Source organism: Lynx canadensis, chromosome B1 (assembly GCF_007474595.2).
Source record: "Lynx canadensis isolate LIC74 chromosome B1, mLynCan4.pri.v2, whole genome shotgun sequence".
Classification (NCBI taxonomy): domain Eukaryota; kingdom Metazoa; phylum Chordata; class Mammalia; order Carnivora; family Felidae; genus Lynx; species Lynx canadensis.
Window position 1 is genome coordinate 117134267 of NC_044306.2, and position 24514 is coordinate 117158780.

The following is a 24514-nucleotide window of genomic DNA, read 5'->3' on the forward strand; positions in this document are numbered from 1 at the left end:
TGAAAAAAAATAGGCTCTAGCCAATTTGACATTATGGAAAGGATCCATTCAGATTTATCAATTCATATTCCATCATAAGTAATGTATTATAAACCTAAAGTCTGTCTCCATGATCCCTGGCTTTAGGTTGGTTGTGACATGTATGTAAACTTCCTGATGTCATTAAAATCAGAATCTCTTCATTTATGTGAAAAAGTTTGAAATACAGCTAAGTACATTATGGGCATTGATATTCATATATATATATATATATATATATATATTCTCATAAGAATTGTCTGGGATGGTTTGTAGTATTAAATAGTTTGAGATTAGAGACAATTGAGTATCCTTCCTTCATCATAAGATTTTTAAGTCCTCTGTTTCACAGGGGAAACTTTGAATTTCCCTTCCCTTGGGACATCTCAATTACATTAAGGTAAAAATGGTTGGCTGATGCATGATATTAGCTGAACATTCCACCAGATATTAATCATGATAAGAACAGTTAATACCACAAGCACTTTGGAGAGCTCATTTACCTTGTCCTTGGCATGGCAATACGGATAAGAGAGGCAGATCTCCAGACTTTCTTCCACAGGGATTTACTGAAGCTCCAGCCAGAGAATGTTTGGGTCATTTATTTGACATCCTTTGGTTGGTGAGAGGAATGATGGGTGAATTTCCCAAGTCACAGGAACACTGAGCAAAAATAGCAGTGTTAATCACTTCAGTGTATAAGGAAAGGGTAAGAGTGAGAAAGAAGGGTAATGAAGTCAGCAGTCCAGTTCAAATGAAGGCTACCTTGAAATCAGAGTTTGAGATGAAAATACCTATTGACTCACCTAAAATACTGTGACCTTCTAGTCACCAGCTGGCTCTACTCCCTGAATTTCTGCTACCACTGAAAGCTGACTTTAATATCTTATGTAGAATAGTAGCTTTATCAGTTCCAGACAGAAGGTGTCACAAGTTCCCCCTTTAGTTCAGCTGAGTGGAGCCACTGTCATGTTTAACTTTTATTCTGTTTACCTCAGCCTAGGAAATTCACCAGGTTCTGGTTTTATTTTGAAAATTATATCCAGAAGCTTTTAGAAACTTATAAGCAATAGCACGAGCACCACCTTCCCTCACACATTGCCACATTACCTTGTTTTTGCCCTATAAACCACTGATACCAGAATTCTTCTGTTACTGTAACTTCCATTTCTTCTGCCCTCACTTCAACCAATGTGAACTATGAAATATTTCCCATATTTCCTATGAAATGCATAAATTCCTACTGATCTAAGTTAACATAAGCATGTGTTGCTATATGAACAATGCTTTACCAACCCTCACAACTAGAATCATTCCTGAATCTCTTTAAGTAGAAACTGCTCTGGTGTCATTAAGTATTACTTACAGTATTACTTTTGTTCCAGGAAGTAAGCAAGAGTTTTGGGACGTATTGCCAGTTGAAAATCTATCAGAAATAAGATCGGAGAATTCTAGAGCTAAAAGAAACATAAGACATCTACTGTGGTCCCTTTATTTTATACATGAGAAAATTGAGGGCCAGAGAGGTGAAATATCTGCAAAATAATATTGTATATTAGAGGGAAAATTTTGCTCTCTTTACAGAAATTTAGCTTCTACACAATTTTTCAGGAGCACATCTTGGAAAATTTTAGCATAAAATCCCTAATCACTGAAAAAAATATCTCCATTCTTCTTTGTGTTTCATATTCATATACATTATCTCTCTTTTATTTGAGGGAGAAAAATGTTCTGTCTAGTATGAGAGCTATATTATGCAGCTTCCAGAGCATGACAGTTTTATTTCAAACTCCATTTCAGATGCTGTATTTCTGTATCTTAGAAAGTCACCTCTCCCTTTTCTCTCTAAAAACATGAGGGAGAAATGAAAACACCAGAATGCTACAGAAACAATGTATGATTTTAAATATATGGATAAAAATATCTTTGTCAATTGATAAGGTTTTTGAAGGTAATTTTTCTTTGTTAAATTCCTTGGAGAATGATAGTTAATGTCTGTCTGTGGCATTTGTAAAAGTCTGTCCCTTTTCATACATGAGTTTAAAATATCTAATCCTAAGAAAGCAAGCAGTCTATTTGTTGTAGATACACCAAATAATGAGAATTGATGGGTATTACCCTTAAAAAAAATCTCAACTTTATATATTTCCAAGCCTTATTAATAGTTTGTATGATTTAATTTTAATTTCTCAGCAGTGTATAGATGTGCCTACCAAAACTAGGCATTTTTTCCTGCCATGTTTTTTTTTCCTTTTTCTTCAAATTGTTTATCTTTTCTCATGACTTAAACTGTAATTTTTATGCTGATAAGTCCAAAAGTATGACTCTAGCCATGACTTCTCTCAAATACCAGTGTCTGTCTCTAACTGCATTCTCAGCCCTTCATCTTATAGACCCTCCGCAACCTCAATTTCACAAATCCAAATCTGAACTTTTCTTACCCTTATTTATTGCTTGCCACTGTTACCATCATTTCCCCTAACCACCGTGTGCAAAACTTCAGACCCATCATTTACTCATCCCTGTCCTTTTTCTTCCATATATTTTCTTACAGTGCTTTTCATATATCTTCTTTTCTTCCTTTACCCTTTCATTAATATACCCAATTTTACTGAATAGCCACTGAATTCTAGGCTCTCGGCTAAGCAGTGGAAGTGTAAAAACAAATAAGTCTTGGTCCCTGCTTTCAAGGAGCTCATGGCATATTGGAAGAGACCATTATCAGTATGGGGTAATGACTGTAAACCTGATAAATTCAGGCTAGATACTTGTGAACTCAACTTGTGAACTAAATTTGAAAATTCTTTCAAAATGAGTGTAGCATCCCGACTGAAATTTCTGCCCCATTCATACCAGGCTGAATTGAAGAAAAAAGTGGATTTTAAATGAGACAGGCTTTATTCATCATATCTCCAGGACATAGAACCAAAACCTTAGAGAAGTAGAATCAAAACACCCTTCCACTGTGTGTGACAAAATTGCCTTATACACAATATGCATGAAAACCCCCAGTTCTTTACTTGGCCACCTCCTGTTTATCCTTTTATTCTCAACCCAAATGTTACATTTTCAAGGAAGTGTTCCCAATTGTCCACTTTCTCCTGGACAAATGAGCCATTTCTTCTGTCTCCTTACAGAAACCAAGTTTCAGCAAATTCAGGAATGAATGGGAAGGAAAAAGTAGAGATGAAAAGGAGATAAAGGGATAGTAGCTAGACAAGGATTCACCCCTGGGAGAGTAATTTTATTATTTATTATTTGTTGTTTTAATGTATCTTTCACTGTGGATTGGAAGAAAATTGGATGTATTTTAGACTAAGAAAAAGTAGTGGAAAGGGAAAGACTGAAGGAAAAAAAAGAATAGTGAAGAAAACAAAACTCTCAGTTTACAATGTCATCATGTAATCTAGATCATAAAATTCACTTTCTACCAAGACTCTTCCTATCATTTTTCCCATCTCTATTTCATCCTTCAATACAAAGCCAAATTAGTCTTCCTGAGATCTTGTTGTTAACATGTGACACATTCCTCCAAAAATCCTACAGCACTTATCTCCTCATTATTATATCCTCAAGCTTCTTCATCTTTCAGAGCCCTCATCATCTGTCCCTTACCTACCTAATCAATAGTTTCCCTCTAATTGCCAGAGTGGATGCTCAGCTCAGTAAGACTAGTCTGTTCATCGTCTATTGAGTATAAGTTCTGCAAGAACAAGTATCTTTGTTTTGTTCATTAATGTATCCCAAGCACAATGCATGGTACCTAGTAGGTGCTCAGTAATTATGGAACATTTTCTTGTTCATTCACATTTCAGAACTCTTACAGTTATGCACTTATTCACACTCTTCTTTCTCTCTTCTACTTATCTAAACCCTGATTTTTCCTAACTCAAGTCCTACTTACTCCACCTATATTTTGCTAACTACTCCTGCCCATATTGTGTTTCTTCCTTTCTCTGAATTCTCATACTATGTACCTGTGATTTCATACATGGAATCTTATAAGAGACATAGTGTAATAATGTGTTTAAGAGCTCAAACTCCAGAGCCAGGCTGATCCAATTTGAATTCTGTCTGTTATTTACTGATTACGTATTACTTACTGATTATTTGACTTATCTGTGCCCCAATTTCCTCATATATAAAATGAACAAAATAATAAAACCTATCTCATAGGATTGTTGCAAGACTTAAATGAGTTCCTGTATGTCAAGTGTTTATCACAGTGACTAACACATAGTAAGCACCATATAAATGTTTCCTGTCATTGTATAGTTTTACTGCTTCATTTATGTCAGTCTTGCCTTTCCAGCCAAACTATAGGCTCTCTGAGTTGGAAATGATACTTTATCTCTCTCAAGATGGCCAGAACAGGCTAGTTAAATATTTGTTAATTGATGATTTATTCAAAATTAGACAATAACAAGACTACTTTACCATGAAATTTAAGCTGCTTCATTTGGGATCCAATTTTTAATAACAACTTATTTTATATAAAGATCTACAGTCCAACAAATATTTTTATATCTTTTATACTGATTGATTCTTACAGTATATTTGTGAAGTAAATAAGGCAAGTGTGATTCTTACTATACAGCTTAAGAATTAAGGTCAGGAAAGATGTCTACTACCCTTCCTCTTAGCACTGCTATGTTTCCCTACTTCTTGCCTCAGAGAGGCCAGATTAATAAGTCTTCTGTGTAAGCAGACCTTCTTCTATAAAACAGAATGTCAGCCACCTCTTCTCGCGGGTCTGCCCAAATCTTAACAAATGATTGTCATCGGCACTTGCCCTCGTTTGCTTTGTGAGGGGGTGGGTTTGAATGTCCAGAAACACCCACCCCACTACCCTGTGGGTTGGGAAGGGAAGTGCATCTGATCTTAAACACTGCGCTCTCCACAAAGTTGAGTCCTCCCCAAACTAAATCTCCTTGTATAGGCTGGGAGGAAAGGGGTTGCTGGGGTGATAGTTTGAAATCGTAAAGTCACTTTCTGTTCCTCTTCAGTTAGCCCTAGGGGAAGTGGTGGTGGCTTTTGTTGCTGGCTTCTGTTATTTGATAGCATTTTAGAGCCTCTTTGTTTCAAGAAAGGGACAACATCACTCCGTATCCTGTTATACATTCATGCAATTTATCAAATATCTTAGCACCTTTGCTGGGCAGTGCCCTATTAAACTTGCTATGGGAGATAAAAAAAGAAATATGATAAATTTAAGCTATTGAGGTACTTGGCTCTGTGTTGTCATCAGCATGTTCATATCGATCCAGTCTCTCTCCTAGAAACATTATATGTCACTTGGGGAAAAAGAAAAAAAAAATTTGAGTAGACTTTTGCTTTTACAAGTTGTCCTCAAGAAAAAGTATATTTTTATTGTGTTGAAATATGAATTATTAAATAACATGGTTAACTTGTGATGTTCCTTGCCTCATAAGTATACTCTTCCTACTTTGATTCATGTTTCCACCTTTCTTTTAGAAGATTATTTTAGTATTCCAGTTACTATTCCAATTCCAATTGTTCAGATTTAATAGTCTTTTCAAAGAATTTTTTTGCTCAACATTCAGATTGATCTCTCTATAGGAAATATATACAATGTATGTCACTTTCTATGCTGTCTTATTTTAAGTTCTTGAATCACAAAGTAGACATTTAATAAATGTTACTTGGCTTTCAAAGTGAACAGACTCTAGATTGACTCAAAGAACTGGGACTGTAGCCAGTCTAAGGTCATCCTGCCCCTGACAAAAACTCTTAAAAGCTTCAAGAAACTATCAACTGTATCACATATCCCCTGAGAGCAGCACTACTGGCCTCATTTGTTACCCAGGTACAGTAAGTAGCTTTTGGAATACTTACTTTCCAAATGGCCTTAGAGAAGCTAATTTTTTTTAATGTTTATTTGTTTTTGAGAGAGAGAGAGAGAATGTGATCAGAGTAGGGACAGAGAGAAAGGGAGACAGAGGATCTGAAGTGAGCTCTGTGCTGACAGCAGACAGCCTGATGCGAGGCTTGAACTCAAAACGTCTGAGATCATGACCTGGGCTGAAATCAGATGCTTAACTGACTGAGCCACACAGGTGCCCTGAGAGGCTAATTTTTCATATTAAGATTTTCTCTTTCTCTCACCTTCCCCCTAAACACACACACACACACACACACACACACACACACACACACACACAGCATTATAAATGAAAACTGCTTCCTTCTATAAGAGTTATTTTTATTATTAATCTTCTAATATACATTATAAGTATGATCACATATGGACTTGTTTCTGAATATAGAATCAAAATAAATTATTCTGAAAGGAAACAAAATTGTTACTAGGAAAAATATCAGCCTTTTAGGCAGCAGTCTGTTAAATAATTTGCACTATCTTATGTTAAACTAGGAAATATATTGTAATTATTTAGTGATAATGTAATTTACATTTATGTTGGTACATATTTGGAAAAGCATATTATATAATTCTTCCATGTGGCCAATAGACCCTTTTCTCAAAATTCTTCATACATTTGATGAAGAATTAGATAAACATTAGTTTATTCAAATATCTACTCATACAAAAGCCAGAGTAGTCCTTAACCAATGAAATATTCTGGTGAAACACAAACACTTTTTATCTAATTGTCTATATTAATTTTTGCATGTCTCCTTTCCAAATTGAATGCATGAAAGCCTGTCCTACTTGCTGATCTCTTTGTTATCATTTTTTAAAAATTTTATCTGATTTTAAGAGTAATAGTGACTTTATTGTTTTTCTTTAACATCTCTACATGTTCTTCACTGCCAGATCTGATTACCTATAATGGGAATATAGCCATAAGTTCTCATTTATAAGCCTTTTTACAATGCTATAAATATTTGATAAGAATTGTTGGGGCGCCTGGGTGGCGCAGTCGGTTAAGCGTCCGACTTCAGCCAGGTCACGATCTCGCGGTCCGTGAGTTCGAGCCCCGCGTCAGGCTCTGGGCTGATAGCTCGGAGCCTGGAGCCTGTTTCCGATTCTGTGTCTTCCTCTCTCTCTGCCCCTCCCCCGTTCATGCTCTGTCTCTCTCTGTCCCAAAAATAAATAAACATTGAAAAAATAAAAATAAAAAAAAAAAAGAATTGCTTTCAGACAGCTTATATTCATAGTTATAAAGAATTTAAGAAAGTTATATAATAATGCTGTATTAAAACAAATCTCATTTTTCTAAATTTAAAAATTTTAAGTATCTCATACTTAATAAAACTTAATCACAGAAGAGCATTAAGAGAAAAAGTAAAATGAGTTTCACTAAGTCACAGATAACCACTTTTACAGTGTCTCCCAAACTGGTGTCATTGTGAACTTATCATTTTTAGGGCCTTTTTCCCTTGGTAATCTATCCTGAAAATTTCCTCTATGAACAATTTTTCTAAAACATGATTTTAATGGATGAATGGTATTTTTTTAATTTGTTTAACGTTTATTTATTTGAGAGAGAGAGAGAGAGAGAGAGAGAGGGAGAGCACGAGTGGGGGAGGGGCAGAGGGAGAAGGAGACACAGAATCCAAAGCAGGCTCCAGGCTCTGAGCTGTCAGCACACAGCCCAACGCCCGGCTCGAACTCACAAACCATGAGATCATGACCTTATGTTGCTTAATTTAATTTTTACAATAACCTCGAGGAGATGTTGTAATCTTGAGAGGAACAGTGACCTTTGGTCAACAGACATAGCCAGGCCAAGGTAAATTCTCAAGTAGGGAATCAGAGGAATAAATATCCTGACCTCACTGTCCTGTCGTTTGTACTCACTTAAAAGCCGGAGGAGCTGGGTCCATCTTGATGTAGTCCAAATGGGTTACTTACCAGAGCAGACAGCAAAGTAGAAACCAGTGGGTAGTGAATCTGGAGGGGCAAACAGAAGATATCCAGAACACTTACCTACTTTTTGCACTTCTGATTGTGAATCCATTTTTGTATTTCTGAAATTAGTGAGGTAATTTTTTTTGTTATTAACTATTTATATTTCTTTTGTCAATATATGTATATATCTCTGCTCCTTTTTCAAATAAGCAGATTTTTGTTCTTATTGATTTATTTATTTAAAATAGCTCTTTGTATATTAAAGACATATTAATTTTTTTACATATATCATCCTTCTTTAAGAGCTCAGCCTTTGCTATATGCTTATAACTATTTCTCATCATCAATACTTTTCTCATCCTATTGTGATTCCACTTCATACATAATTATTTATTCCACCTATTAGTCATTTTGCTATATAGTATAAGATAAAAACATAACTGTATTTTCATCCAGTTAGTAAGTTATGCCAACACTGTGCTGTAAATAATACATCCTTGCCCCAGTGATTGACATGGCATCCTGTTCTTTTAGCAAATACTTACGCGTATTTGAGCCTATTCCTGTTACCGTATTATGTCCTGTTAATCTTTTGGTCTATTCTGGTGCAACACCATACTATTAATTTTGTACAGTTTTAATACATAACAATGTATTTTATTATTTTTCAACATTTTCTTGACATTCTCACCTATTTGGTCTGTCAAATAAATTTTAGAATTACATTTCAAAATTGGAAAAAAAAAGATCCTATTTAGGAGTTTGATAAAATTGTCATATATTAATACATTGCTCTGAAGAAAAATAAAGGTCTTATAATATTGACTGTTTCTTTCCAGATAGCATCTTATATCTGCCAGTTTTTTCAAATGCCCACCACAAAACTTTTATTTTCTTTAAATGTAATCTACTTATTTCTAAATGTTTTATTTTGGAGCAATATTTTGATATTGCGAATGAAAACTTTTGCTCATTATGTTTTCTGACTCACTTCTGCTACCATATAATGATTTCATGGTATGTATATTGTAACTAAACCCTCACCAAACTCTTACCAATTTTATTAGAGTTTCCTTTAATTCTGAATTTCTAAGAAGACTATTGTATCACCTAAAAATAAAAATAATTTATTTCTTCTTTTCCAATATTTGTACCCCTTATTTATTTTTCTTAGTGTCTCAATAGCAACTTCTATATAAATATAGCCTGATAGCTATATTTTAATAAGTCTGCCTCTGTGGTTCATCATTAAGTAGAATGTCAAATATTTGCAATGAAGAACATCTTTCATCACCTAATTAACATTCTTTCTAATACATATTTACCATGAGTTTCTTTTTTTCAAAAGTTGAGAATAAATGCTGAGTTTTATCACATATGGCTTTATGTCAATTATAGTGATGTTACATACTTTATGTCCTTTGACTAATTAAAGGTGATGGATTATTTTAAAAATTGTCCTAAGGTTGAACCATTCTTACTGGAATATGCCCCTAGTTGGTTGTATAGTATGTCATTCTTTCAAGTTGGTAACTGCATTCAGTTTTATAGTTTTGAGATTTTAAAAAAAATCTTTATTCATAAGAAGTATTGTATGTGTGTGTGTGTGTACATTTAGTGCTATCTTTGTCAGATTTAAGTATTAGTTCAAGGTAGCTTCATAAAATGCCTTCGGGCACTTCAGTGTTTCCTTTGCCTTGGAACAGTTATTATATGGATTCCTTTTGAGAATGAGACAGAATTGTTTGAGGAAAAAATGTGTTTGGCACATTTTTCCCCACTTTATAGATGAAACAACTGGGCAGAGAGGTTATATATCACACCCAAAGTCATATACCGATAAGTAAGATGACCAAGATTTGAATCCAGATAGTCTGACTCCAAAGTCTGTGGTCTCCTCCCTGTAGACAGGGATTAATTCATAAAGGGCTTTCTATGCTATGCTGAGGAATTCTGACCTCATTCTATCAATGGTTAGAAGTCATTGAGGTGTTTTTAATTATAAAAGTTATATGATCAGATTTTTATTTTTAACTCAAATCATATTTGGAAGATGGATTAAAAGGAATGATTGTAGGTGAACAGGAAGCAGAGAAAAGGGGAGAGAGAGAAAAAGAGAGGCAAACAACATCCATAGTCCATGTAAGAGATGATGAAGCCTTGAGATAGGGCAGTGAGTCAGGGAACATATTCAAGAGGCTTTTTGGTGGAACTTGGGGATATGTTAGATGGGAATGAGGAATAAGGAAAAACAAAGTGTCTATGATTATTTCCAGATTTCTCTGTTGATAACCAGGTTAAAGTTAGTGCCAGGATCCATGACAGGAAATATGGGAAAAGTGTTCTAGATACTAGCCCTGTATTCTCAGAATTAAAATGCCTTTATAATTAAGAGCCCTTACATATAAAACATAAGTGTATACAGCTATACTTTTATGGTTCCTGGTTACATACTCAACATAAAGATATACAGACATACTCTCATTAAAAGTCTACCATTTCAGACTCTCAGGTATCATCACAGAGTCATTTGCCCAGTAGTTTAATGTACACAGCAAAATGCCTGTCTTGTAACCAGGTTTAGGTTTTTCCTTGCTTGGTTAGGATTATCACTAGTATGTCCAGCTAGTCATTTCAGACTATTCTACTGAAAGATGATTTTTTTTTTCAGTAACATTGCTAAATAAATGGAGTCCACCTGCATTCGAAAGTGATCATGGTCTGTGTCCTGCTCATTGATATAGTTCAGGGAGAGGAGTTGCTGAAAACACTTCCCCATGTGTGGAGGGTCCACTCCTGTCCCTTCCAAACTCTGGAGCTTTCCCGCACTTCTCCCCGCTAGCTTTCAGGTGCCTCCTGGCACCTGCTATCTTACCACACGCTCTCTGTGCCTGACTCAGTGTGGTGTCTGTGCATCTCTAAAAAGGGAGAACGAGAGTGGGTCCTGCCTCAGTGAATGACTGAGTTGGTGTGGAGCCACAGCTGTGGTCTTCTGACACTGGTCTCTAATTTTGGCAGCCCTGTATCCTATTCTGCCCTTGCATTTGAGGTGATTACAGGCTGCCTATGTCTGGGTCATTGCAAAGGAAAAGTTGCAAGGTTTTCTTTATGTTCAGAGGTTCTAAAACAGGACAGCCTTAGGTGACCAAACATAAGGTAGATGGAGGGAGGCAGGCTTTCAGTGCATTCAACTCCTAAGACCTAGATTTTTCCAATGTTTTCCTGTTGATGAGCATAGCAGTTTCTTGGACATGTAAGCAGTGCCAAGTGCTTCTTGTCCTCTATAGGAGTGTCTCTTGACTGCTGTTCTATGTATGTGAGAGGCGACCTCAGGGAGAACCTGGATCAGGAGGTCTCAGGCAGGTCTGCATGTGCTGAGGCTCCACAAGAGGTGTCATCTTATCAGCCAAGCACTAGGCCATGGGGCCCTGAGGTCAGCCTTAGTTCCAGAAACTATTGAAGTAAGTCCCAAAGCCATGAGTCATTAGCCCTTGGATTTGCTAATACTTCTCTCCAAGATTCTTTTGGTGTTGTTTGTGGACACCAGAGGGCCAGAGATTAGAGAAGGAGTCCACACATGAAGCATCCCCAGAGTGCCTCCCGCTGTCCACTCAGAGTATCATGGATCAACTCTTCACACAGGAGATCAGAGGGAAAGACCTGGGGCTGGGGCCAGGGTCCACTTCAGCTGGCTCTGAGTCTTGACATCAATAACCAGAGAGGCCATAAACAGGGAAGGCCTGTTCCCTGTCCCTCTGCTATACCTAGAATGACTTGAATGACCAAGAATTTTTCTCTTGAATTGCAGCTGCTCATTGCTTTTCCTCTCCACCTAAACATTCAATAAACTTTACAGACTTGAAAAAAAATTCTGACCCTAGGTTGACTACAAAATATGAATTTTTTTAAAGAAGTTGTTCTCAGACAAATTGGCTTGTGATATTTGGATGTCTAACCTTAATATACATTGTGCGTGCGTGTGTGTGTGTGCATATATATATATATATATATATATATATATATAAAGTATATATATATATATATAAATATATATATATATATAAAATTCTCAGGCAGAAATGATAAACTAATAGATATTTCCAGAGTTGTTCTACAGTTATCTTAAGTTCTTATTCAATATCCATAAACAAAGTGCCATGAATTTGAAACCCAGTCACACAGGAAAATGCCAACATCAATGATACTAAATGAGAAAGAAAAATTGTACAAAGGAAGTTTTATTTTTATACCTCTAGGTGGAAATTGTACAACGAATAGTAAAATTGCATATAAAATTATCTTAATAAAAGAAAAACTAGATTCTGTATTTTAATATTATAAGTATTTTCTTTTTAAAGCAAAGTAGTTTAATTTGCCCTAATTTACTAATCTCCTAAAATTAATTTGCAGAGGAACTTGCATGAATCATATTAAAGTTCTTCACTGATTTACACTCACACAATTTCAGAAAGTTCTGAATTTGTCAGTGATTCCTGTCTTCTGTTTTAACCATTTTACGTAGCAATTGCTCTTTGAGAAACTCCTTATATATGATACATTTGATTGGAACCAATGCCAAGGTCAAATCTTTCTTCAATCAATCAGTTCTTCATGGAGAATACGTTGGTCAAATTCTCTGTCAAATTCTCTTCTTCATCAGCCAGGGCACATCTTTTATTCAGACAAAACGTCAGTTTGAAATGCTGCATTCATCACTAAATGATGAAAAGCAGAACTAGGGTAATCAAAAGTTCTTTATCTTCATAATGTACGACTTCATGTGAAGGCTGTGAAAAATACCTATTGAGATTGCACTCTAACAAAAAAGGATATGGAAGCATTGATTGTATGGCTTGCTGATTTTAAAGCTCTTTTATCTTTCTGAAAGACTTTTAATTTCAGAATGTTTAAGTAGATTTAATTCATAATATTAAAAAATTAAAATTTCTAATGTCTCTTTTTTATTAAGAGCCATAAACCCACAAAGCTTAGCAATTTCCATTTCTATTTAAAAGCTAATGAAGTGGGCGAAAATGTGCTTTACCACTAAAGAATTTACAGCATAGTAAGGGAAACCCAGGGGATAAGAGCTAACATTGAAATTACAACTGAAAATAAGTGTCTCTTATTTTCTGATGGTTACCAGAGGGGAGGTAAGTGGTGGGGATGGGTGAAATAGGTAATGAGGATTAAAGAGTGCACTCATGATGAGCACGGGGTGATGTATGGAAGTGCTGAATCACTGTATTGTACACCTGAAACTAATGTTACACTGTATGTGAATTAAATGGAATTTAAATAAAAACTTAAAAAAAAGGTTTTTTAAAAAGTTTGTCTGATAAGTGATCCATATGCTTTATTCTCTCCTGCCTAGAAATTCTAAATTGGAAATTCTAAGTGTGGTAGCCCACAGAATTGCAAAGAGAGAAAATGAGTAAATGAGATAATAGACTCAGCTTTGAAAACTTATTAAGCATATAAATAAATCTGTTCTTTTCAATCCCTATGTTTCAATCAAGTGAATTTTGAAAGTTCTTAAATTCCTAAGTTATGTTAAATAAGTTTTCTGGAGTGACTACTAGTGCTCCATAAATTATGTTGAATTGAGTCAAGTTGTATTGCATTGCCTTTTGTAGGGAGAAAATCCCTCTCCCTATGAAATAACCTGGAAAACAATTGTAAATAGCCCATGGTCTGAATCAGTCTTACAGCAGGTAGTAGTCACATAGGCCAAAAAACTAGTTTGATTGTCTGGAATCTGATTTTACCTCCCTCACAATTAAGATGCATTGTCAATTTTGTTCACTATCTAAGAAAGCATTATGTTGCTCTGCATTCTTCTCTGAGAATCTAATTTTACTCAACTATCCATATATAACATAAATTATGTTACAAAAGTCTAATATGTATATTAGAACCAGGTTCTTTAATTAGTATCTATACTGAGTTACAATGCAATTTCTTATATCACCAGAGTTTTAATTAATGTGATTCACAACAATAGTAATTATGCTTGAAAAAAGTGAAATGTGCTTAAAGGAGCTATCTTCAAAGATACACAGTGCTCTCATAAGGAAAAATCTGCCTCATCTCTATCTATCACATTTGAGCCAGGAGCTTGTAGTGAAGCAAAAGAATAATGGCTTACTCTCTGTATGAGTAAGTAAACCTCAATAGTAAGGAATACAGTTGCACAGTAGATCACTAATGTGAGATACAGTTTCCTGTACTATGTGCTATAGTGATTGATATCAAGAGCCTAAAGATATTCTGTATTGGCTATAGTTTGTCTATAATACTCTCAATATTTGTGTTGCTTGTATGTTTTTTTCAGTCAAGAGAATCCATCCCATTAAATGACCTAAAGTCAGAAGTATCACCCAGGATTTCAGCAGAGGACCTGATTGACTTGTGTGAACTCACAGTGACAGGCCATTTCAAAACACCCACGAAGAAGACAAAGTCCAGTAAACCAAAGCTCCTGGTAGTTGACATCCGGAACAGTGAAGAGTATCCTTCACACTTGTGGCTTTAAAGGGTGGTACTGCCTAATTCATAAGGTTTTCTTTCCATTTAAAGGGTATGTGGTAAAAACAATGAACATATCTAGGATTCCTCTGAATTGAAATAGCTAAATAACTCTCAAAACTAGATGCCAGAATAGATTTGCATAGTATTTTATAACATGGCATGACCTTAAAACAGTTTCCAAACAACACCAGAATACAGGGATTTTTTTCTTTGTTTTTGTGTTTCTCTAGTGTATATTGCTGTTCTTGGGGGCATTTGAATCCTTCTTGCTATAGATAAAGGTGGCGAGTATTTAGCTGGCGTATTCATAGCCTAGAAAGAGAGATTACCAGATGTCAACATTGAACTTATATTTATTATAATTTTCAAAATATTGTCTTAGAGAACATATTAAAGTATTTTTTACTGACATTTTGCTATTAAATGTACCATAACTTCTTGGGATTTTGCTTGGCATTAAAGTATGAACAGTTACAAAATAGTAACAGTTTAATCTTTCTCCTTATGTCTTCATCTGTCAGATTCTCATGAAGCATCCCTTATTTCTCTGTACTCGAGAATCTAGGTAAATGGTTTTCAGACTTCTTTTTTAACAGGGTAACTCCCTTTTAAAATAAATTCTTTCTTAGAAATTCAATATATAAAATGAAGAAATTTTAAATGATTTTCTTCATTTGTTAATATTTACACCATTTACTAAGTATAAATGAGAGTTATATGAAAATGAAGGTTAACAGATGGGTGGCTTCTCATATGCTAAAATTGGCATATCTGTTTTCATCTGCGTATTTTCAATCACAATTTTTGAAATGAAATTTTAAAATTAAATTTAAACTGTTCTTTTGCAGAACTCTTGAAGCAATCCATAGAATCTTAGATTACTAAGAATACAGTTTGGGAGCCTGCTATTTCAAATGATACATCCCCATCTTTTTGTGAAAAGTTAACTACTTTTTATTTTCCATAAATTGCAAAAGACCACTAAGTTTAGAGAGAGTATAAGTGTTTATGTCCCTGGTTGTTAGTTCTTCAAGGACACTGGAAGTTCCTTCACAAAGTAGGTGAGTGGATTCCCAAAAGAAGCATTTAATTCCAGTTGACTGGTCAAGGACTCCTGCTCTAAAAGTTCTTATGTGTTAGGTCAAGTGTTTAAAATACATTCAATTTTTTAACTTTTTACTTTGTTTCTTTTGGTTATGCCTGTAGTAATAGTCTCTCATAAAACCATCAAAAAGCATAGTATTAGGGGTGCCTGGGTGGCTAAGTCAGTTAAGTGTCCGACTTCGACTAAGGTCATGATCTCATGGTTCGTGGGTTCAAGCCCTGCATCAGGCTCTGTGCTGACAGTTTAGAGCCTGGAGCCTGCTTCAGATTCTATGTCTCCCTCTGTCTCTGCCCCTACCCTGCTTGTGCTCTCTCTCTCAAAGATAAATAAACATTAAAATTTTTTTTTAAACATAGCATTATTGTGCCCTATTTTAAAGACTACTAAAATAATTAAAATAGCTTGTATTTAAGACTACTTATTAAGACAATTCTTCTGATACTTCCTTTCAAATAATTTAAATAACTATTGGAAATTTTAAAGTACACACCATATGAAAGTGACATTCAAACCAAGGTTTTTCAAACCTCATAGTCAACTCTCCTTTAGTTTCTTTAGGATAAATATAAATAGAACAACAGAAAGCAGAGCAACTAGCCTGATCATTGTTATCTGAGGAGTATGGATGAGTTGCCTAATGTAGGAATGCCTTTATGTCATCTTGCAATACGTGGCTCAAAGTTGCAACTAGGCAGACCTGGGTTGTTGTTTTAGTCTTTACAATTGCAGGCTGAACAGAAAAAAATCCGTATTGCTTTGTGCCATTTTGTGGGGATGTGGTCCCAAGGGAATAAAGAAAGAAAAATAAAGTCACCTATCTTTTATGACCCTCCCAAAGGACCCAACTTGTGAAATTTTCTAAATCCCATTTTGAAAGCCTGTTTTAAAACCAAAGTATTCTTAAAGCTGGGTTATTTATCTTCACAACATTTCTAAGTTGTTTTTATTTTGTTTTGTTTTTCGTTTTTTTGGTATCCTCTTATTTTATCACATATCTACTTTGTCTCACCTCTAAATACCAATTACTGGCACCTTTGTATCAATCAGTGCTTTGAGAGGAACCACAAGCTAAACTCTTTTCAAGAGTCATTGGGTGTCATTTGGTCTCTTCTAAGTATCAAGAATATAGTGAAGAGTGGAGAGCTGTGGGTTCTAAGAATCCTTTCCAATGAAGTATCTAAACTTCCTACCTACAGCTTTCCAGGGCTAGAAAACTGAGACCTTTTATATTCTCTAATGATGTACACCATTTGATTACATTATGAGGAAATAAATAACATTTTTTTCTATTAATCTTAAATTCTGTCCTCAAAGAATTAAAGATAAGGGGAAAGTGTGTTTCATAGTAATGAAGACATTCATAAATTTAGTGCTTCAAATTAATATATTAGAGTGTGTTTTTTTATTTCTTCAGATGTCATCATTAATAGCAACCAATAAATATTCCTCTCTACTGTACTATGGATAATTTTTAAGAAGATGCCATAAAATATAGTTCTTATTCAGTAGGTTGCTTTTAATATGAAGAATATAAAACATGAAAATATTTTATGTGGAAAATAAATGAACAGTAAGGACATTTATGTATGAAGTGCTCAATGAGTAGTACAAACAAAAAGTGTATCAGCAAAAAAGTAATCTCTGGATAACAGAGGCAAGGTAGGGATAGGGCTAACGTCCTTACAATCTTTGCAGCCCCAGCACCAGGTGTGGCACCTAGAAAGTACCCAGAAACTACTTTTATAACGAAAACAGCAGGGTGGAAGACACAGTGCCACAAGACTCCTACTGTTACTCTTCAAAGTTATAATATAAAGAAACAGTTGGCAATATGTAAGCCTTTTTACATTCTGTAAGTGATCCAGTGACTTTCTACCTTTAAAATCAGAAGGAAACAGTACTTACAAGAAGTCAGTAGAATCAGAATTTAGAGCTACATGCATTCATCTAATCTAACATTCGTTCCTTCAACACATATTTACTGGGTGTCTTGGTATATGATAGTCAGTAGCTAGTGTACTAGAGTTTGAGGATTTGTTGGTGAACAAAATGACAAGTTTCTTTCTCTCATGGAAACTGCATTTCAATTGGAGAGATAGATGTATATCTATCGTATGACCTTAAACAGTAATAAATGCTATATATAAAAATAAAGCAGAGAAAGAGAATGACAGAGTTTTGTAAAGTACTCATGGAAAACCTCTCAAAAAAGATAATATTTCAGCAGAGCTAAATGATGTAAAGGGGAGGAATGTTCTAGGCAAAAGGAAGAACAGGGGCATTGACCCTGGTGTATGAACATGCTTGGCCGTTTTGGACCAGCAACAACACCAGCAATGTAAGAGATTAAGTCAGAGGAGGTAAAATCACTGAAGCCAAGAGAAAGTATAGGATGGTCAGAAATCTCTGCAGTGTGGTTTTAGAGTTAGTAACATGTCCGCAATTCCTTGGATACCTGTAATTACTAACTTCTGAAAATCTACAATCTACAATAATGTACAGCTATAATTAAGCTCTCCCAGTGTGCCAACCATGATGCTAGCCTTATGATGTAGATTCTGCTAATATGTCTATTTTACTGATGAAGAAACTGAGGCCTGAAAAGGCTGAGCAACTTGCCCAAGGCCATCTAACTGGCAGTAAGAGCTAAACTCATGCTCCTAAATTTTATGCAAGTGACTATTTGGTCTCTGCATAGGGCTGTTAAGCATAAACAAGACTGAGACAAATGAGTGAATATAAATTAATGACTGAATGAGACATGTATTGATTCTAAACTATGTGTTCAGATGCTATACACATTCCTTCAAATCTTACACACAAACTAAGCTGTTACTTTCAGCGCCTTATATAGGGGGCCTAATCCCTAATAAACAAATCTGCCAGTAGTTGTCTTTATATAGATATGGACACAAATTCGAGGAAAAGTGAACTTTTGAGGGGGAGGGCAGGGTGGCGTGCCAGTTGAACTCTTACTTTAATGAATCAGTCAGCTATTCAGTATGTTATCAAGCATCATATTTATGGTCAATTTTAAGTGCCGACTTGTCCAGGTATGGTGTCCAGATATTTGGTCAAACATTATTCTGGGTATTTCTTCTTCTTTTTTTTAATCCTCTGCCTTTTATTCCCGTGATGTATTCATTCCATAACTGGAAGCCTGTATGCCTCTTGTATATTCTTACCTTCTTTATCATATATAAACTGACTATATAAGTATGGGTTTATTTCTGGGCTTTCTGTTTTGTTCCATTTATCTATATATACTTTTCTGTGCCAGTACCACACTGTTTTGATTACTACAACTTTGTAGTATATCTTAAAACCTAGGATTGTGATACCTCTGGCTTTGTTCTTCTTTCTCAGAATTTCTTTGGCTAGTCAGACTCTTCTGTGGTTCCATACGAATTTTAGTATTATTTCTAGAAGTTTTGTTAAATACACTGCTGGTATTTTGATAGGTATTGCATTGAATCTGTAGATTGCTTTAGGTAGCATGGAAATTTTAATAATATTAATCCTTCTAATCCATGAGCATGGAATATCTTTCCATGTGTTTGTGTCATCTTCAATTTCTTTCATCAGTGTTTTATGGTTTTCAAAGTATAGGTCTTTCACCTCTTTAAGTTTATTCCTAAGTATTTTTTTTTGGTTCAATTGTAAATGAAGTTGTTTTCTTAATTTCTCTTTCTCCTATTTTGTTGCTAGTATATAGAAATGCTACTGATTTTTAAAAATTTTTTAAGTTTATTTATATTCAAGAGAGAGAGAGAGAGAGAGTGAGCATGAACGGAGGAGCGGCAGAAAGAGACAGAGACAGAATCTGAAGCAGGCTCCAAGCTCTGAGATTTCAGCACAGAGCCTGACATGGGGCTGGAACTCACAAGTCATGAGATCATGACCTGAGATGAAGTCAGATGCTTAACAGACTGAGCCACCCAGGCACCCCGAGAAATGCTACTGATTTCTCAGTGTTGATTTTATGTCCTGCAACTTGACTGAATTCATTTATTATTTCTAGTAGTTTTTTTTGGTAGTCTTTAAGATTTTCTATGTGTAGTATTATGTCATCTGCAAATTGTGACAGTTTAACTTCTTCTTTACCAATATGGATGCCTCTTTTTTTTTTCCCTTGTCTAGTTGCTATGACCAAGACTTCCAGTACTGTGTTTAATAAAAGTGGTGAGAGTGGACATCCTTGTCTCCTTCCTGATCTTACAGGAAAAGCATTCAGTTTTTCATCATTAAGTATGATGTTAACTGTGGGACTTTCAGATATAGTCTTTGTTATATTGAGATATGTTCCCTCCAAGCTCACCTTGTTGAGAGTTTTTAACAATGAATGGGTGTTGAATTTTGTCAGATGCTTTTTTTGCATCTGTTGAGATGATCAGATGATTTTTATCCTTTGTGTTGATTTGTGAATATTGAATCATCCTTGCATCCCCAGAATAAATCCCACTTGAGAAAACTGAACTATTTTATTTTATTTTTTTTAATGTTTATTTATTTTTGAGACAGAGAGAGAACATGAACAAGGGAGGGTCAGAGAGAGAGGGAGACACAGAATCTGAAACATGCTCCAGGCTCTGAGCTGTCAGCACAGAGCCCGACGTGGGGCTCAAACTCACAGACTCTGAGATCATGACCTGAGCCGAAGTTGGCTGCTTAACCGACTGAGCCACCCAGGCACCCCTAAACTGAACTATTTTAAATATTGGATAGCAAAGTTGGAATACATTGAGGGATGCACGTTAGAAAGATATTTTTCTACTATAATGACTTAATTTATAAGATTTAATCCATTAAAAATATTCTTCTATTAAATCTTCCCAAGACCTATCATTAGATTCTGGTGTTTTAAAATTTAACAAATGAAAGCCTGTTGAAATCCTTGTAATACTTTTTAAAGGAATTATTTTTGTAGAGTATCTCTTTTTTTATTTGAATTTTCTTAGTTAACATACAGTGCAATATTGGTTTCAGGAGTACAATTCAGTGATTCATCACTTACATACAACACCCAGTGCTCATCACAACATGTGCCTTCCTAGTACCCATTACCCATCTAGCCCATGTGGGTAGAGAGAGGTAGGTAGGAGAGGTAGGTCCTCTCCATCGATCCTCAGTTTGTTGTCTATCATTTAGAGTCTCTTGTGATATGTTTCCCTCTCTCCTCTTCCCCCTGACCTTTTCATATGTTCATCTGTTTTGTTTCCTAAATTCCACGTATTAGTGAAATCATATGCTTTTTTTCATTATCAGATTGACTTATTTCACTTAGTATAATACATTCTGTCTACATCTGCATCATTGCAAATGGCAAGATTTCATTCTTTTTGATGGCTGAGTAATGTCTATCTATCTACACCACATCTTTTTTATCCATTCATCCATCAATGGACATTTGGGCTCTCTCCATAATTTGGCTGCCGTTGATAATGCTGCTATAAACATTGGGATGCATATACCCCTTTGAATGTGTATTTTTGTATCCTTTAGGTAAATACCTAATAGTGTAATTGCTAGATCATAACGTAGTTCTACTTTCACTTTTTTGAAGAACCTACATACTGTTCTCCAGAGTGGTTGCACCACTTTGCATTCCTACCAACAGTGCAAGAGGGTTCTCCTTTCTCTGCTTCTTCCCCAACACCTGTTGTTTCTTGTATTATTAATTATAGCCATTCTGAGGATGTGAGGTGGTATCTCATTGTGCTTTTGATTTCTATTTCCCTGATGATGAGTAATGTTGAGCATCTTTTCATGTGTCTGTGAGATATCTGGATGTCTTCTTTGAAAAAGTGTCTATTAATGTCTTCTGATTTCTTAACTGGATTATTTGTTTTTTGGGTTGAGTTTGATAAGTTCTTTATAGATTTTAAATAGTAACCCTTTATCAGATATGTCATTTGCAAATATTTTCTCCCATTCTGCAGACTGTCTTTTAGTTTTGTTGTTTCCTTTGCTGTGCAGAAGCTTTTTATCTTGATGAGGTCCCAATACTTCATGTTTTCTTTTGTTTACCTTGTGTTGGGTAGCTCTTAATTCTGACCAAAGTAAGTATTTGCAATTAAATTCTGAGATTTATGTGACTTTACCTCTCTGTTTATGAAATTAATAAATATTTAATGCTAGTATATTTTTTAAAATAATTTTATTTCTCCCTTGCCAACAAAATGTAGTCCTGTACATGGGGGGGGGGGGGGGGGGAGGGGGACAAACTAACACCTTTTCCTTCCCCCAAAGAAAATAAGTTATTTTTGAAGTATTGTTTATAATATTTATCCAATTGTTTATAGTCTCTATATATAATTTTTATCCTCTATTTTGCTTTTATAGATCATTTAAATGGGAAAATTTAGCCAATACTGTTCTTATATCTTCATATAGGTGAAAATTTTGTTTTCTTAATTTGTTCTTTTAGGAGATTAAGAATCTAAAATTAAGTTTTATCTCATCTTTTTTACTTCTGTAAAGTAATTGGAATGATTGTTTATGAAAGGGAAAGAGGCAGTCATTTTTCAACAAAATAAGTTACTGTCTACCAATGAATTTAAGGGATAGTGTTATCACCCCCTAGTACCCTCCCATGTGTGTAAGGGATGAAAAATATTTTTTTTCCTCTACCCTTCTAAGTTCTTGGCTGGGATTCTGTAAGAGAAGACAAATTAACAAGCGAAAAGCATACAAATTTATTTAATATAAGTTTTACATGGCATGGGAGCCTTCATAAGGAAATGAAGATCTGAAGGAGTGGTTAAGTCTGAGAGTTTTTATGCCAGGCCTGATGAAGAGAAGACAGTGGCAGTAAAATGTGAAAGGACAACGGAAGTGTGAGCTAAATTTAGTTACACTAGGGGAAACTTAGCAAGGCCTGTTTGTTCAGATTTCTGTCAGTGTCCCTCTGTCTTAGAGATAAGAATGTCCCTGTCCTCTGAGTATAGGGAAGACACCTCTCAGTTGAGGGTTCTATGTCTTGATTCGGGGAAAGCTCACCAGTCCTTTCTGCACATGCCCTTTCTTCAGTTTAAAATATTCAGTATACCAAGATGCCATATTTAGGGGTAGTGTACCCTGAACCCCATCATCTGAAATTTTGCTAAAGCTTCAGTCATTTAGCTTAGAATATAAATATTCTCCGTTAAAATACAAATACCCTGCAAGAGGTAATATTTTAATCTATTATCAATTTTTAGGATAGTAGGTAAGGAAAGGCGTATCAGCAGTTTGAGGGAACTACTCCTAAGTTCAGTACGGACCAGTAGGGGTGAGGAATACAGAAAAGGAAAGAGGGAGAACGATGGACTTCACCCACTTGCCAATAAAGACATAATCCCAACTTTCAAATAAGAAGCCTGGAGATAATCTAATCTAAATTCTTAATATAAGAGCTGAACAGTTCATGTCAGACTAAACAGCTAAGTTTCTATTGAGATCATATTTAATTTTTGTTTTTATAAGAAAGAAACATAAGAGACACCTGGATGGCTCAGTCAGTTAAGCATCTGATTCTTGACTTTGGCTCAGGTCACTATCTCATAGTTGACAGGATAAAGCCCTATGTCGGGCTCTGCGCTGACAGCATGGAGCCTGCTTGGGATTCTCTCTCTCCTTCACTCTCTGCTCCTGCACACACGCACTCTCTCTCAAAATAAATAAATAAAATAAAATAAAAATGAAATGTTAATATAGGTAAAGGCTTAAGTCAGTGATATTTGTTCTAATACAAATTATAGGGATTTCAGAGCAAATAATAATTGCATATTTTAAAGAGGCAGCAGAAAGTGTTTCTCATATGGTGACATAAATTCCACAAGTAATGGTAATAGTTTCAAAGATAATATACAAGCCAAACTGTTGTTTTCTTTAGTGGTTCTAAATAGAGTTTCAAATTTTCTAGAGTTCATATTGAGTGGTCTTAGTCTTGTAAATGTGGTTCCAACTGATATTATTTGTAAACAAAAATACTTTGAAGGAATGGTACTCTCATATGCTTGAGTTCAAAGTAATTTAGAGATACTTGTGTTCAGAGCAGAATAGATATTGAGGAGGTTTAGTAGGATTTTTTTCATCCCATTTGGGTCTAGGTTCAAGCTACCTGAATTAAAATTTATAGCTAGTTGTATTCCCATTTCTGAATGGACCTTGTGTAATATGAGACTGTATGGTAACCACTGCTGGAATGTCCCCACTTGACAGTGTGGAGCCTGCTCAGGATTCTTGCTCACTTGCGCTCTCTCTCTCTCTCTCTCTCTCTCTCTCTGCCCCTCCCCCCAAAAAACTAAATAAACATTTTAATAAAGATAAATAAATAGTTATACAACGTAGTGTTAAATACTCTATGTTCGAGGCATACCCAGAAGCTAGGAATGTTAAGAATGGCCACCCAAGCCAAGTGATACCTGAGATGGGTTTTGAAAGACAAGGAGAAGTTACCCCAGCAATGAAGAGATAAAGGACATTTTAGACTGAAAAAACAACATAGTGTATGAGTGCACAGAGACAGTGAGAAAGACACATTCAGGAAATTACAAGTACTCTGGATATGCATGGCTGGAATACATGAGGGTAGGCAATGATACTAGAGTAGCAAAGGCAGCTTCATGGAGAATGTTGCATATGATGCCAAGAAATTTGGGTTTTATCCCAGAGACTGTGAGAAACTATTAAAGATTTTAATCCAATAAGTGGCATGCTCACAATTGTATTTTGGAGAGATTAAAGCAGTGTGGAAGAAGGGTGAGAGTGGAGGTAATGGTGCAGGCAAGACCAGAAGGATGGAATCACCCAGAGATTTGATGTGCATAAACATCTCTCCATATTTGCAGTCACAAAGGGTGAGATCTCTAGATTATCCGTAAAATAAATCAATTTTTGTGAACCATTTGGGTCAATACCTATGCTGGGGAAAATCCAGAGAAATGCCTTTTGTTGCTATTTTTTTTTTCCCTTCTCTCTTACTGTGTGTTAACAAAGAGAATTCTGCATCATGGCACTTGCAAGTATTGATAGGTGGTGGTGCC

The 24514-nt window shown here is 35.3% G+C and overlaps 1 protein-coding gene and 1 non-coding gene across 4 annotated transcripts in view; both read left to right on the plus strand.

Annotated features, from left to right (window-relative positions):
- Positions 1 to 24514, plus strand: part of TBCK (TBC1 domain containing kinase) — a 231502-nt gene that overhangs the window by 177310 nt on the left and 29678 nt on the right. For all 3 annotated transcript variants that reach the window (XM_030313307.2, XM_030313304.1, XM_032592924.1), the window contains exon 24: positions 14187 to 14362. In XM_030313307.2, coding sequence (XP_030169167.1) covers positions 14187 to 14362 — 176 coding nt within the window. The remainder of the gene's footprint in view (positions 1 to 14186; positions 14363 to 24514) is intronic.
- On the plus strand, positions 10549 to 10680 carry LOC115513212. Its single transcript, XR_003968619.1, has one exon. It is a non-coding gene; the product is annotated as a small nucleolar RNA SNORA71 (small nucleolar RNA).